This window comes from Bombyx mandarina, chromosome 24 (assembly GCF_030267445.1).
Source record: "Bombyx mandarina strain Sakado chromosome 24, ASM3026744v2".
Classification (NCBI taxonomy): Eukaryota; Metazoa; Arthropoda; class Insecta; order Lepidoptera; family Bombycidae; genus Bombyx; species Bombyx mandarina.
In genome coordinates, this window is record NC_143230.1 from 11,244,561 (window position 1) to 11,259,017 (window position 14,457).

Genomic DNA, 14,457 nt, shown 5'->3' on the forward strand with positions numbered 1-14,457 from the left:
ATGCGGTACTCAAACTGTGTCCCTACGAATATATTATTTGAGGGTAAACTTATCTCAGTATTAATTAAATAGTCAATTTTGTATGTTAGCAAATGAATAAATAAATTTTGTGAATAGCGATCTCGCGAGATCAGTGAACTAGCTCACGGCTCGACGGATAATGAGCGATCACTTGATTTCTTTTTAACCCTAATAAAAAATTCATTTGAGGGTAGACTTATCTCAGTAATAATTAAATAGTTAATTTTGTATGTCAGTAAATAAATAAATAAATTTTGTGAATGTCGATCTCGCGAGATCAGTGAACGAGTTCACGGCCCGACTGATGATGAGCGATCACTTGAACTCGTAGACATCTCATTACGATCGCCGTCAAAGTTACAACTGCGCCCACGCTGTATCACGACATAACAGGGTAGGGCGGCGGTACCTACCCGCATGGCATCCTCGCTCCGCCCCCCGTACTCACCGAGCGGTCTCCCCCCCCGCCAGGTCCCGTACAAGCCCAAGAGTCCCGAGATCATAGACCTGGACGAGTACCCGGAGAGTCCTCAGACCTTCAAGAAGAAGAAGCTGGAGATACTCAAGGAGCGAGGACTGGAGGTGAGTCTGTTCGTTTGTGTAGCTAGTATAGAGTCGGACTTTTTTTGGCGGGAACGCGAGGAGTGAAGTTGTGTGTGATTTGTTTTATTTTGTCTATTTAGTGTTTCTTCAGGTTAAAATATGTAATAATGGTGGTTTATTAACTGTTTAGTATCTGTGAAAGTGCACAAATGTGGGAAAATAAAACAAAGCTGCGGTAACTTCTCAAGATCTTCCAAAAAGTCCACTGAAAAAATAGCAGTAAATGACCACCGTTTTACTGAGATTATATTTCATCCCATATCATCTCTCATTTCATTTAATTTCATCCCAGTTGATTAATGTCTTTTTTATTTTTATTGCCCTTGTAGGCAGACGAGCATACGGCCCACCTGATGGTGAGTGGTTACCGTCGCCCATGGACTTCAGTAATGCCAGGGGCAGAGTCAAGCCGCTGCCTACCGCTAAAATTAAATCAAATTAATCATCTTCATTTCATTTTATTTCACTCCCATGTTATTATTTTTCATAAAAATAAGAATGTAAAGTAAAATAAGACATGACTTAAAGGTTAGTTACCAGGTCATAAAATCCCTTAAAATAAAATAAAAATGAACTGTCGTCGCGACACGTGCGGGGTCGCTGACCGCGCGCCTGCGCGGCGTGCACTGCGTGATTTACTATGGGTTACTTTGATGTACATTACGCGTTTTTTTTAAATGTGGTTGGACAAACGATTGAGCTCACCACTTAACTGATGTAAAGCGGTTTCCGGAGCTCGTGACGTCACGACGTGATCCCCGCCTCAAGTGACGCAGTTGTGGTCTCTGATTGCTATTATAATACCCACAAAAAATAGGTTTCGTTGATGACATAAATTTTCCATAATTATATTAAGAGTAGTTTGTGTCTCGGCGCAGGTGACGGTGCTGCCCGCGGGCCCCTGGCCGGTGCTGGCGCCCGTCGCGGCCGTGCAGCACCTCGGCTACCCGCGGCCCGCGCAGCTGTACCAGGTGTTCGGCGCGGGCCCGCCCAAGGTCATCCAGTCCACCTCGCCCTTCGGCTCCGACGGGCCCCAGAAGACGGTCTACGGGAACCCTAAGGACCCGTTCATGCCGCCGCCGCACGTGCTGCAGGGCGCGCCCGTGAGGCCGCAGCGAGCCCCCCCCGCCCCCCACGAGCCGCCGCACGTGCTCGACCTCACGTGCAAGCTGGGGTCGCCCGCGGGCAGCGCCGTCCGCGTCGACTCTGATCTGGAGATCACGCTGCTTGAAGATACGAACGCCTCGCAGAAGAGGCCGGCGCTCCGCCCCCCGTGTGGCGCGGACGGGGCGGTCGGCTACAGCTACAAGGACCCGTACGCCGCCTTCTACAACAGCCTGGCGGGGTCCGTGGACCAAAGGCAGCTGGCCATGTACCGAGAGCTGGTCTCCACCCAGTTCCGCGGCTACGGGCTGGCGGGCCTCGCGCCCGGACACGTGCCCACCAGCAAGTGATCTCCTCGTCGTGTGCAGCCGCCGGCCGCTCGGAGGTAATCGGAATTGTTTTTGGGAACAAGCGCCGCGGTCGGGGCGGGGCGCGTACGGCATGGCACACGGTTGCGGCACGGCTGCGGTACGGTTGCGGTACGACTGTGATACAGCTGCGACATAACTGCAATACGGTTGCGACACGACTGCGGTACGGTTGCGACACGGCTGTGGTACGGTTGCGATACGACTGCGACACGGTTGCGATACGACTGCGATACAGCTGCGACATGACTGCAATACGGTTGCGACATGACTGCGACACGGTTACGACACGGCTGCGGTACGGTTGCGACACGACTGTGATACAGCTGCGACATGACTGCAACACGGCTGCGGCATGACTCTGTATTAAACCACGAACGGTTGTTAGGTAGCAGCAAGCGCACAGACCCGCTGTTAGCTTTTTATACTGACGCCGTTATGAAACATACGACATACGATTTAAGGGTCAAATTCGAATGACAAGCTAATCGCTGCGTTGTAGCGGTGCCGTGGCCGTGCCCGCGCGGTGTGCCATGACGCTTACGGTGCAGCGGGCCGCCCGCCAGCCGCCGCGACTAGCTAATGATTTGTAGGGAAATTGTAATTAATAATTCGTGTTGTGTTTTTATTTTTGTTTTTGGAAATTCCGTTGGAAGTTGTCGATGATGTGAATATAAGTGAATATTCATTTTTCTTTATTTAAATTGATGTTTTGTTACACGACGACGGGCGGACAGGCTCGCGGCCCGCCTGTTGATAAGTGGACAAGCTTGTAGACACCACAGCGTGTTCCGCCCGTGAAACCAAAACGCGAGTATGTTTAGTGGCGGTAACAAATAGGATAGTGATGCCAATCCGTGTGTTCTCGACTGTAACCACTTAACAGCAGCCGGGCCGCGAGCTCGTCGCTCTGAAGTTAAAGCGGCACAACACAAACAAACCAACAGACTTTTAAGAAGACTACTACTAGTAAGATTGTTTTAGAATTCACAATTTGTAAATAAATAATTTGTTGTGAGATAAATGAAAAACAAAAAAATTTAAAAAAAATACTGTGACAGAGGTCGCAGTCAAATCTTAAATATACGATGAATTAATTTGAATTGTGTTTTATTTGTGTCGTCGAGACACGGTCAATAGTGACTGAGAAGTCAGTCACCGCGTGACTCGCATACCAAATGCGGGTCGTTTTAAAATTTGGGGCCAAAAGCGAGTTATTTGATTTAATTATTGGTGGTAGGACCTCTTTTGAGTCCGCGCGGGTAGGTACCACCGCCCTGCCTATTTATGCCGTGAAGCAGTAATGCGTTTCGGTTTGAAGGGCGGAGCAGTCGTTGTAACTATACTGAGACCTTAGAACTTATATCTCAAGGTGGGTGGCGCATTTACGTAGATGTCTATAGGCTCCAGTAACCACTTAACACCAGGTGGGCTGTGAGCTCGTCCATCCATCTAAGCAATAAAAACTACCACCAGTCCGCGCAACTTTCGTAAAAAGGGGTACAAAGTTTTTGCTTCACGTATTGATATATAGATACATTAAAAACTACCCCAAATCTCATTCGTATCACTGGTCCGAAGTTCCAATTCTAAATTGTTTGCCATTTTTCCAGTAATGCGTGTTGAAATTCGGCAATTTTATTTAATCCGTATATAATACAATAATAAAGGAAAACTAACTGGATATTAGAACATTATTAAAAACAAAAGAACTACCTACGAATCCTAAGCTTTTTAAAAAAGTTCCTATTTAAATTTTCATCCGAGTCCGTTATCAAATGCGTAAAATGAAAAATATAAGTGAATATTATATAAATTTATCAATGATTGATTGGGTTGATTGAGATGAAGCATTTTTTATTCTGATCATGCCAAAATACAAAAAAATGGAAAATTAGAGAAAGTTTAAATTTATGAAATCGTTACTTTTTTGGCCGCAAAATTAAAAACAACCCATGCAAGCTCTTTAAGTTTCTAAATGTGAAAATATTTGCACTAAACATCTAGTGTCTTTGTTATCAGAAAACATTTAAGAACACACAGCATTTTTTCAATTATTAACAATCCCATCTCATCCTCTGTTGAGGTCATCGGCCAGGAGACGTCTCAAGTAAAGTTTTCCGCTGCGCTGTCTCCGCTCGAGAACGCGTCCAGTGACTGTCAGTTCTATTTACAAGTATCTAGTCAATTTGTAGATTGTACGTTTGTATGTTCAATCCACACACTTCTATATAAAAAAATATTCTTGTATCATTTTGTTTACCTAAATAAAAGTTTTCTATATTAATCCGGGTTATAACTATATTTGTATGTGACCTCAACCATGTCAAGACGTGTATGAGAAATTATATTTAAAAAAATCCATTTCATAATCTTGTATAAGTGTATTTTACACAGCAGTTTATACTTTGCAACACATATCTGACTGGATCCCATAAATATTCAAAATCAGTAATGAAATAGTAAAAATGAAAAATAAACACATAATTTTCAAACCATTTATTTTCACATAACTTCCTTGGCGAAACAGAAATATTGTGTAAATAAAAATAAATACATACAGATCATAAATTTCAACTATCTTAAAAATAAAAGCCAAGGAAACAGTTTTTACATCAATCAAAAAATTACATCAATTTAGAGTTTAAAATTAATTTTATTCTTAAAAAACAAACCCTAATTTCGTACAATAAAACGTGGTATTTACACGTGGGAATGAATCGTTTTTACCAAACATTTCAAAGATTACATTGTTTTTTTTGTTTTGTTTGACTTTTGCTTAAGTTGGTTTTTACAATTTTCAAACCAACCAAAAAGCTAACGTTCTTTTTTAAAGATAATGACAGTAAATATAAAAAGATTCTCGACATTAACTGCCAAATCAACTATGTACTTAACGATAGTTTTTGATTGTACAAAAAAACTAGTCATGAAGAAAACTCAATTGAAAAAATAGGTTTAAAATTTTCAAATTTGTTAAACAAGTCAATGTCAATCAACTTTTTTTTTTAGGTGCAGTTTTTTTGCACATACAGCCTCAAGATAAATTTATAGGCGTGAAAAATTCTTACGCATTTCCAAACCACAATCACAGATGGATATAAGAAAGCTTTTATTCAAATACCCTCATGAAGTTATTGCTCATTAGAAAAAATTTCAAGATTTATTTGTATTATTAAAGTAAAGCTCGTAATTTTGAGCTTTCGACTGTAAAAGATTCGTAAAAAACATATATTGTGCTGGATTCATTCGTATCAATGCGGATGTCGTGACAAGCCGATTTGAATCGTTTTCGCGGCAACCTTCGTCAATCGCCCGTCCGCCGACCGCGTACGTGCTTATATATTATTGTAAAAAAATAACAATTGTATATATCGGTAAACTATTGAAGGCACCAACAACGCAGACTGCTGTGTTCTCGAAAGACGAAAAAAAAAAACACGTGACAAACCACAGACGGAACTAAAAATTTCAAGTGACATTACAAACTTCACTTCGGTCACTTTTGGAATCGGCGGCCATATTGTTATTTTTTTTTTTAGATTGCTTATGCGATTTTTATTTTCGAATTTTAGCCAGTATTCAACAGAGTTATCAAGAAATTTAAGTTACGTTTCATAACGTTGCTACAGCCGATAGTTCCGATGAGTGTTCACCGCGAAAGTTTTCCGTTTTCGAACACAACAATCTGTATTGGCGAGCCGCGCTATTGTAGTCTATGGAGGATACGGGTAAAACCGGGGGGAATGTGTGTGTGTATGTATTGTGTATATAAATATATCTATATTATATCCTATTTGGTTCGGTCGGCGGACGAGGTCGAAAAAAAAAAATATAACGAACTATCAGTCTTATAGAAAGTTCCCGCGCGTTTTTGTCGTGTTAGCGCGCCATTGTTGTTGACACGTAACAAAATCTTCTAGGTTAAAGATCGCTGCATACGTCACAAGTTTTATACGGACGGGATGGGTTCATACTAAATTAATATGAAAAAGCATATTTCGTATGCACAGTCACTCTATTCGTTCCAGAGAGAGAACTAGTGACGTCTTGATGACGATATTTCCCGATAAAACATTATTTTGGCATTTAGCAAAAAAACTAATAAAATTGAGTCTCATCATTCAGAAGTTCTTTATAATGTGGTATTCTCCTTATTGTTCTCTATTCGACCATGTAAGATAGAGCTACTTCATCATCTAGAGCAGTAGCAATTAAAGCCAATTCTATCCATCCTTGTTCACAGCACTAGCACGTTAGATCAGAGTACCCGTCCCATTCACACCTCGTTACGTATACACCGACCTTAAGTTAGCTTTGTTTTGTCTCTTTCTCTGACACAACGAAAAAGCCATTCCTAGGATCGCGTTTATATGTAAAAAATCGGTTGTCTGTAAAGTCGGTTTACTGACGATAGTTGAACATGACAACGTCATAAGAAAAAACTTTTTATTTTAGTTTAGCCACGTGATCGTGGAACGCCTCAGGGCGAGGTAACGCCGCATGGGTCATGTTTTTTCGTGCGTGCGGCCGGCTCCATCGAATTATATTTTTATTGACGTTGTCACGTCAAAGAAACCATCGCATTTTACAGTCAGAATTCCTGTCAACACGTTCCAAAACGCTTCAGGGGAACCATTACGTGTTGTCGTGAGAACGATTCAAGTCGGCTTCATGGTATGGGGAGCCGGGCCCGCGCGGGCGTTGGCAGCGCGCGGGTACTGAGTGTAACGGACATTAAACTATCACATATACAACTAGCAATGCCTTGTCACTTCATTTTAAAACAAACAAAATTTCTAATTATTTTCAGTAAAATTACAACCCTCAAACACACTCCAAGTTTTTAAATACTGTGTACATACAGCCAAACCGACATGAAATACTACAGTTCTGTTTTAAATAAACTTCTAGATCAGTTCCAGATCTCATGCTCTGATGGTGTTCGGACCAAGGAATTATCAGTGCACATTTTAGAGACTGCTTTTACCAAACCCAATAAATACATATATCAGTCTAGTTAGTTTATCTGAGAAAACTGATCAGTGTTACTGAAACGAATTAAGATTTTCCCCATATGGCTCATCTTATAATATTGATAATGATTAATAGTATCGAGACATTTCCAAATAATGTTCAGTATCAATCAGAACTTTATGAGAATTCGATAGTTCTATTCTGATATTCTTTTTAATAGTGACAAGGCATAAAAACAATTCGAAACGTGTACATAGCCAAAAGAATATTTTAATATATTGATTAGATAAGAAACAAAAATGGCTTCTTTGAAAATTTAATACTCGAATGATTCATAAAATATTTTAATGGCTATATACACACACATAAATGCTTTTCTGTTCGTATAAAAGAAAACAGACAACACTTACATACTAAAAATAGCAGTGTATTGATTCATTACTGTATGAATGTATGAATAATAATCGTTTAGGTCAAACTGAGCTTGGACAAATAGCACCAAAGCTCAAAATGTTTACTCAATTATTAAGGTTTACAGTCCATTAATAGGCAAAAATGTCACCATCTATCTGATATTAAGAGTTCATTATAGCCGTTAAACATATCCAAGTGAATACCACCCCCATCTTGAGAGGTTAAGCTCAATTGTATGATATAACCGTCTCACTTGTCAAAATGAAATGTAATACAGAAATCGGTGGACTGATGTGATGTACCCTTCCTTCCCAGCTCACATGATGCGTCATTCAGAAATTTGAAGTAAATTCAGGCCATGTTATGGGAAGCGGTTTCTGTCAGCTACAATCCTTGCCAATGTCATGTATAGTCGCTTAGTATAACCGATATTATTGTAGCAAAACTGTATGACAGCTATTCTACATCTTGTTGAATATAGCTTAATGATACTTTAACCTCTTGAATGAGTTCAAAAGTTTTTAGTTTCCATTAAATGCTTATTATCCCTGTATTATAATTAAATTAAAAATACATTCATACAATAAGGTCAATTTTGTATCACAATATGTAATATGTAAAAAAAACCCCAAGACCCTGCAGGTCGTGTGTGCGTTGATCCCGAAAAAAAAAAGACGACTGTGTGATATGACCGTCTAATTGTAAGAGTATGAGTATTTCATTGTTTTCACGTAAGACTCTGACGCCACCAAAATTAATGACTTACAGCACATATAAAAAAATTAATTTACATATTCAGATGCTCAGAAACATAACTGCGTGCCATTAAATTTGTGGCATTTTGCCTGGGAAGCACTTGTACTGTTAAATATATTTTTACTAACATGTCACTTGGTGTATTTGTGCAAGTAATCTTACTATGCGGTCGGAGCAATACTTTATCTGTTTGCGTGCACAATGATAGATGACAACATGAGAGTAATCATAATTTTGGGGTACCTCATCTAACCACTCTTGGTCATTCTCAACATATTTATAGTTTAAATGTTATTTTCACTTACAGAAAAACCATTAGTAAAATGTCAATTACAGTTTTTCACAAAACATACCTAACAATTTATTTATATATAAGCCAATCTTGAATCTCTTAGAGAGATTGGAAATAGTCTTCTCGGGAAATGGTAAGAACAAATCTATTAATACACCAAGTGATGACAGCAGTGGCGTGTCAATCTATCCAAATACGAGCTCCTAATAAATTCTATCACTGCAGTCCTCAGGAGTCAACTCATCTGCCTCAGCAGCCCATACTCGAAACAATTGGACAGTCATCGGGTATTTAAGCTACGAAGTCTAGTGGCCTGTTGAATCCGCCCTTCCGGTTCATGTACTGTCTGTATTTCCGTTTCAATACCACATGTACGTCCCCTTCAACGTTACCATCGACTTTCTTACCTTTCGTTGTGTCGAAACCGCAAAAGCCCATAACCTTTAACATTTCCTGTTCCTCCGGAGTTTTTCCTTCTAAGTCTGCCGGTGTTATAATGGGACGTTCTCCGATCGGTTTCTTTTGTCTCACGAATGAGGTGCTCGGTATCGGCGAGGGCGAATTCGATCGGCGGCGGCGCGGTGACGGAGACCTGCGTCTGTCGGGGCTGCGTCTCCGCCGGTCCAGGGAGCGGGACCGAGATCTGGTCCGAGGGCGCCGTCTCTCCCTCTCTCGCCTGTCTTCGCGGCGTCTGTCGTCGCGCCGCCGAGGGCTAGGCGACCTACCCATTGTCGTCTATGGAATAATTATAGTTTTAATTTTAAATTAATGGAATAATTATATAGACGATATGAGAGAGAGAGGAGTGAGTGTTGAGATGACAGTTGATAGAAGAGAATGGAAGAGTAAAATTAGCTGTGCCAGCCCCACCTAGTGTGATGAGGTGGAGAAAAAGAAGATTATATTTCCTATCTGGTAATAAGCTGACACCTTAAATATATTGATGGGTTCAATGAGCATTCAACAACTATTACATTGGCAAAAGAGAAGTATGATTTAATTGAAGACATAGGTGGATGAAGGGGATATTTGTTAATTTTCAACAAAACTGGGAACAAATCATTTTTTATTTGTACTTTTTCTTTATACTTAACTCCTTCTTCACAGGCAATTTCTAAAAATAGCATTTAAAGCTGGAGTTTTAAGGTCTAATATGGTTTATAGGCACATAACACATTCATCCAATGTAAAAAGTCAAAAATCTTAAAAATCGTACTTAGCCCCTTCATCCACTCATGTCTTCAATTACAAAGTTGGTTATTTTGTGGACCAGTCATGGATTAATCAATTACCGTGTCTACTGACAGTAGGTCGCGCCACAAGCCTGTACGGATATGTACCATTATCCATGGCGACGTGGCGAGTCGAAGTGATGAATTTACAACGAAACATGAGAATCTGATTTATCGCATTTGGCGTTCGTGTTGTGACGTCTACAGCTTGTGGGGAACCAGACGGCGTCATAGTCGTAACATACAGTAGAACCTAGTTACGAGCTTTTTAGTTTTTCTGATACCGTCATTCGTAATAGCACGTGATTAAAAAACTTGGCTAGAAATATTTGATTGTGTGGATAATTCCTAATACGCTCTTTTATGTTGATGAAGAGAAACGTTCACGGCCAGCCCTGTACTTAATAGAGTTTGCAGAATTTAAGTCATGAAGTTGATATCGATTTTGTAAAACGTAAAACTTGTACAAATTCCCCAAGTGCATCTAATTGCAGTTAGTCAACGGCGTGGGCCTGGGATGCTTCTGGATAGTTCTCTAGCCAATCTGCCATGTGCAATTCTACAGGGGACTAAAATATAATAGAAGTGTACGATATCCTAAATTAAGATGTTAATTGATTGTTTTAAAAATATGGCCTTCTATGAAATTGTACAATTTAGAAATGAGCACGAAAACATACTTCTTGTTGGTCTTGATTAATTTAACTTATATTAATTTCATCATCAATTAACTTGGGCTAATTTAAATCTTATTTGCAATGCATTTTCGATAGGTTCTTTCTGCTTACAAGGCGTTTCGAATTAATGACTCGAAATAGACAAAATAAATCAAATATGAGTAGTATTGTAGAACAATAAAGAAATGTGAATATTTACCTTATTTTTAAGTCAACAGTATTTAAAATTTACATTTAAAACAAACAAAAAATTAACAACGCACACTTCCTATACGAACGCCATTTTTGAAGTAATGATAATAAACTGGCAACTTTTTAACGGCATACTGCGTTTAGATAGTCAAAAAGGTTTTTAAATTTTCTACTTTTTATATTAATAGCAAAAGTTTAAATATTGTAGCCTTAACTTACAAAACGCATATTTATATATCCTAGCTCCCCTGTAAGAATTAAAACAAAAATGCTTGTAACTTTAATAAAAAATTTAGTTTATTATTTGAAATTTTAAATAATAAAAACAAAACGCACAAACGCAACAAAATGTAAAATAAAAGTTCAGACTGATATTTTAACTTAAGAATATAGGTTTACGTGTCAATTAGGAGTTTAAGTTTAATTGAAACATTTAACAAATATTGAAATCTTTACAACAGATTAATTTCTTTACGTTTTAAAGTAAAACGAAAGTTTTTTTGTAATGTTATCAACAATAAATCATTTTAGAAACAAACGGGAAAACTAAATAAATATATTTCACAAAGTTGAGAATATTAACAAAATACTTCTTACTATCGTGATTTTAATGATTATGACTTATTACCTACATTATGACAATCTTTGTTTTTAATTTAAGCGCAAACACTCTACTTGAAACATAACGAATCAGTAAAAAAGTGAAAGCAATAGACAAAGACAATATTACTGCCAAGGTGTAGTCGTCCCATATCTTGAATTAAAACAATAACAAACTATGGACGCTCTCTGCAAATGATGAATACAAGTTCGCGCCATACAGAATATATTACAATCGACTCCGTGACACTTCTGAAGCTGAATGCGAATCTATAAAAGTCTGGACCGAAGAAAATGCCTATGGTTTCGTTATTGCAGATCACTTGGCAAAGATTAACCAACGTAAATAAATTAAATGTTTTAGTGGTATTTAGTTCGCTTTTGCATCTAAACGTCATCGGTGAGTGAAGATCTGGGTTTTCATTGCATAGTACTTCAGGGCCCCTCTGGTTCCCTAGTTACCATAGTCCGCATCCATTACAATGTAAACCACACCTCACTTGAAACGTCAACTCAAAGGGAAAAGGGGAACGTCTGATTGCTTCGTGGCTGAAATAGGCAAGGCGGTGATAACTAAATATGTTTTCGAATCCCCTTATTGCCTGGGTTTATTTGCCTCTATTTTTGGCCCCCTTGCTCAACGAGTGTTGATTCAAGCGTACCTATATACGATGCAACTTTGCCTTAATTCACCCTAATCTGTTTGATTCAGGTTCGTTCGAATAGCGCAAACATCAAATGCAGAATTAATTTTTTTAACAAGCCGCCATACTGCATTGACGCTGAGACACACAACTGATTCATAGGTTAATTATTATACAGGACAATGGAACCAATCCATATTTACAGGCTCAGAGCTTTACTCATCACCAGCCCTTAAGAATTTAGGGAAAAATATAATACAAAGGCATTCAAAGGGGGACGTAGAAATGCTAGCTGGGTTTTAACGAAGTGGTAGATCAGCCTTTTTAAAATAATAAAACAGAGAGTAAGTATAACTTATAAAGCGATGAAACATTACAACTGATTTAGCCAATGTTTGGCCTCATAAACAATTTAAATACATATTTAACGTAAATTTGAATTCCCTAGCAGATCAAATTGCCATACTAAAAAAATAGCAAAGTTGAATTAATTACGGTGTGGGCGCTTTAACTCGACTGTGGCGCCGTCACAGTAAAACGGAAAAAGCCAAAACTCGCGCCTACATCGATTGACTCGGTAGCGTGCTGAATTTCTTTGAACGAACGAAATTAATGAAATAACGCCTGTACATGCGGTGTCTGTTAAGCTAGTGCTGTAAAAATTATAAAGAGAACAATAAGTGCGTGTTTTTACAAATATAATGTTTCGTGCTTAGTGCCTGTTACGATCGCCGTTCAAATTTGTGTGTGAATTTTGTGTGTAGTGATCATCTAATTTGTCGCTACGCCGGGCCATCTGCTGGTATGTATTGCACGCATTTGCCTTTCTAATGGTTCATCCTATTTGCATTTCCTCTAAGAAAGCGGTAGTTGTTGTTTTAGTCGCATTTTTTGTGACCTTCCTATTTGGGTGTGTCGTGAAAGACCGCTTCTGAAATTATGATTTTTTTGTGACCGCCTCAAGTAATTAGTATCTCACATGATTTTATCACACACACTTATCGAAATACGTGCGGTTATCTGTCACGACAACTCGAAATTCTCAAAAAAAAAGTTTTTTTTTAAATTTGCATGTTTCAACTCAATTTCATGTTTTAACTGCCTAATTAAATGAATTTAAAACTATTATATTCTTGTATTTATACAAGTTTTTGGGTGTGACATTTCTAATTTCGACATAATCTAATCGATAAGTGAAAGATGATGTCATACATCGGGCGAGAGCCGTGTATAACCCTGCCGTTTTCAACTGTAACTAATACTGACATAAAATAATCGTGTTCGCTTATTATTTCAATACGGTCGAACTATATTTAGTTTTAGATACATACTAGCGTAGGTACAGTAGGTAAAATATTACAGTCAGAACTATGCTATTTCTAAGGAAATAGATATTGTTCAACAGAAATGTACTTAAAGTTGTATGTACAATTTGATTGTACTACTTTGAACAAAAGTAGTATGTATTAAAAACAAAAAATAGTACATAAAGAAAGCGAAATATACCTATATTGGTTTTTTTAAATCTAATTCTATTCGTAATCTAATCTCATTCTAATCTAATGTATTATATAAAAACCCCATTTAATGTTACAGTAAATCTAAAAGTACTTTTTCTAAATAGTCTCTTTTGTCTAGAAAAATCACTGAATTAAAACAGCACTCACATCTTTTTATTAGTATTTTTACAAAGTAATAGTAGTGACAAAATTGTAATACTTCTTGGTTTACACTAAATCAAGTCTTCAACTTTGAAACACCCCTTATTACACAAAAGATTATTTTTGTCGCCTTGATAGAAAGAGTACCTTTTTTTATTGCCCTTGTAGGCAGACAAACATATGGCCTTCCTGATTGCGAGTGGTTACTGTTGCCCATGGATTTCAACAATGCCAGGGGCAGAGCCACTGTCTGCCGTTGAGTACTCTCCACAAGCCTCATTTGAGGAAGGACATGTCATAGCGCTCGGAAAACACCGTGGAGGGGGGCTCATTCTGAAGCTAGATGGTATGTGGCAAAAAAGATCTCTGAAAACGCACTGTAAAAGTACCCATGGTAAGTTCCTGTTGGTCGTGAACATCAGGAATTCTGGGGATACAAACAAGCTGCTGCCTACCACACAGAACTCCTCTTAAATCACCTTTGAAAAATGACTTCAAATATATGAACTAGAGCAACATGTTTTCTTAATTTCGGTCATCAGATATGGAATTAATGAGGTTCAGTCATCATATTACATTAGCACTGACACAATAGGCAGTTAATTGGAATGCTTGGATTTCTATTTTAAATGGTTTCTTACACACCTTAACCATTCCAAAAATGAAATAGTTTTATCTGCACTCATGCTACTCATTGTATTCGTCATTTTATTTATCACTGCTCTGTAATCTAATGTAAATTGAACTTGTTGAAGTGGTCAAAGCTTGCGGGAACCCCTCTACTCTGACCAGGTTCTGATACCGGACGGAGATAGGACAGGGATCGGTGCAGGGGTCAAAGCTGTGTTTAGATTAATATTGAAATTAGCAAAATAGAAGAAGTCTCCTTGTTTGATAATTGCCTTAAGTCTCCTAT

The 14,457-nt window shown here is 38.4% G+C and overlaps 3 protein-coding genes across 13 annotated transcripts in view; 2 read left to right on the plus strand and 1 right to left on the minus strand.

Annotated features, from left to right (window-relative positions):
- LOC114248447 (AT-rich interactive domain-containing protein 5B) overlaps window positions 1-3,199 on the plus strand; it is an 85,397-nt gene extending 82,198 nt beyond the window's left edge. The window contains exons 13-14 of the mRNA XM_028181686.2: window positions 493-603; window positions 1,503-3,199. Coding sequence (XP_028037487.2) covers window positions 493-603; window positions 1,503-2,078 — 687 coding nt within the window. The 3' untranslated portion in view covers window positions 2,079-3,199. The remainder of the gene's footprint in view (window positions 1-492; window positions 604-1,502) is intronic.
- A 1,381-nt stretch (window positions 3,200-4,580) lies between these two features.
- On the minus strand, window positions 4,581-10,756 carry LOC114248448 (U4/U6.U5 small nuclear ribonucleoprotein 27 kDa protein yantar). Its single transcript, XM_028181687.2, has 2 exons — window positions 10,644-10,756; window positions 4,581-9,270 (listed from the first exon to the last, which is right to left on the minus strand). The coding sequence occupies exon 2, from the start codon at window positions 9,262-9,264 to the stop codon at window positions 8,827-8,829; it is 438 nt and encodes a 145-aa protein (XP_028037488.1). The 5' UTR covers window positions 9,265-9,270; window positions 10,644-10,756; the 3' UTR covers window positions 4,581-8,826.
- Window positions 10,757-12,396: 1,640 nt separating this feature from the next.
- The window catches only part of hts (adducin 1-like protein hts), an 81,987-nt gene continuing 79,926 nt past the window's right edge, over window positions 12,397-14,457 (plus strand). For 8 of the 11 annotated variants that reach the window (XM_028181708.2, XM_089737913.1, XM_028181712.2 and 5 more), the window contains exon 1: window positions 12,397-12,682. The gene's annotated coding sequence lies outside the window, so the exon portion shown is untranslated. The remainder of the gene's footprint in view (window positions 12,683-14,457) is intronic. The other 3 variants (XM_089737914.1, XM_089737918.1, XM_089737916.1) reach the window with 1 other exon arrangement.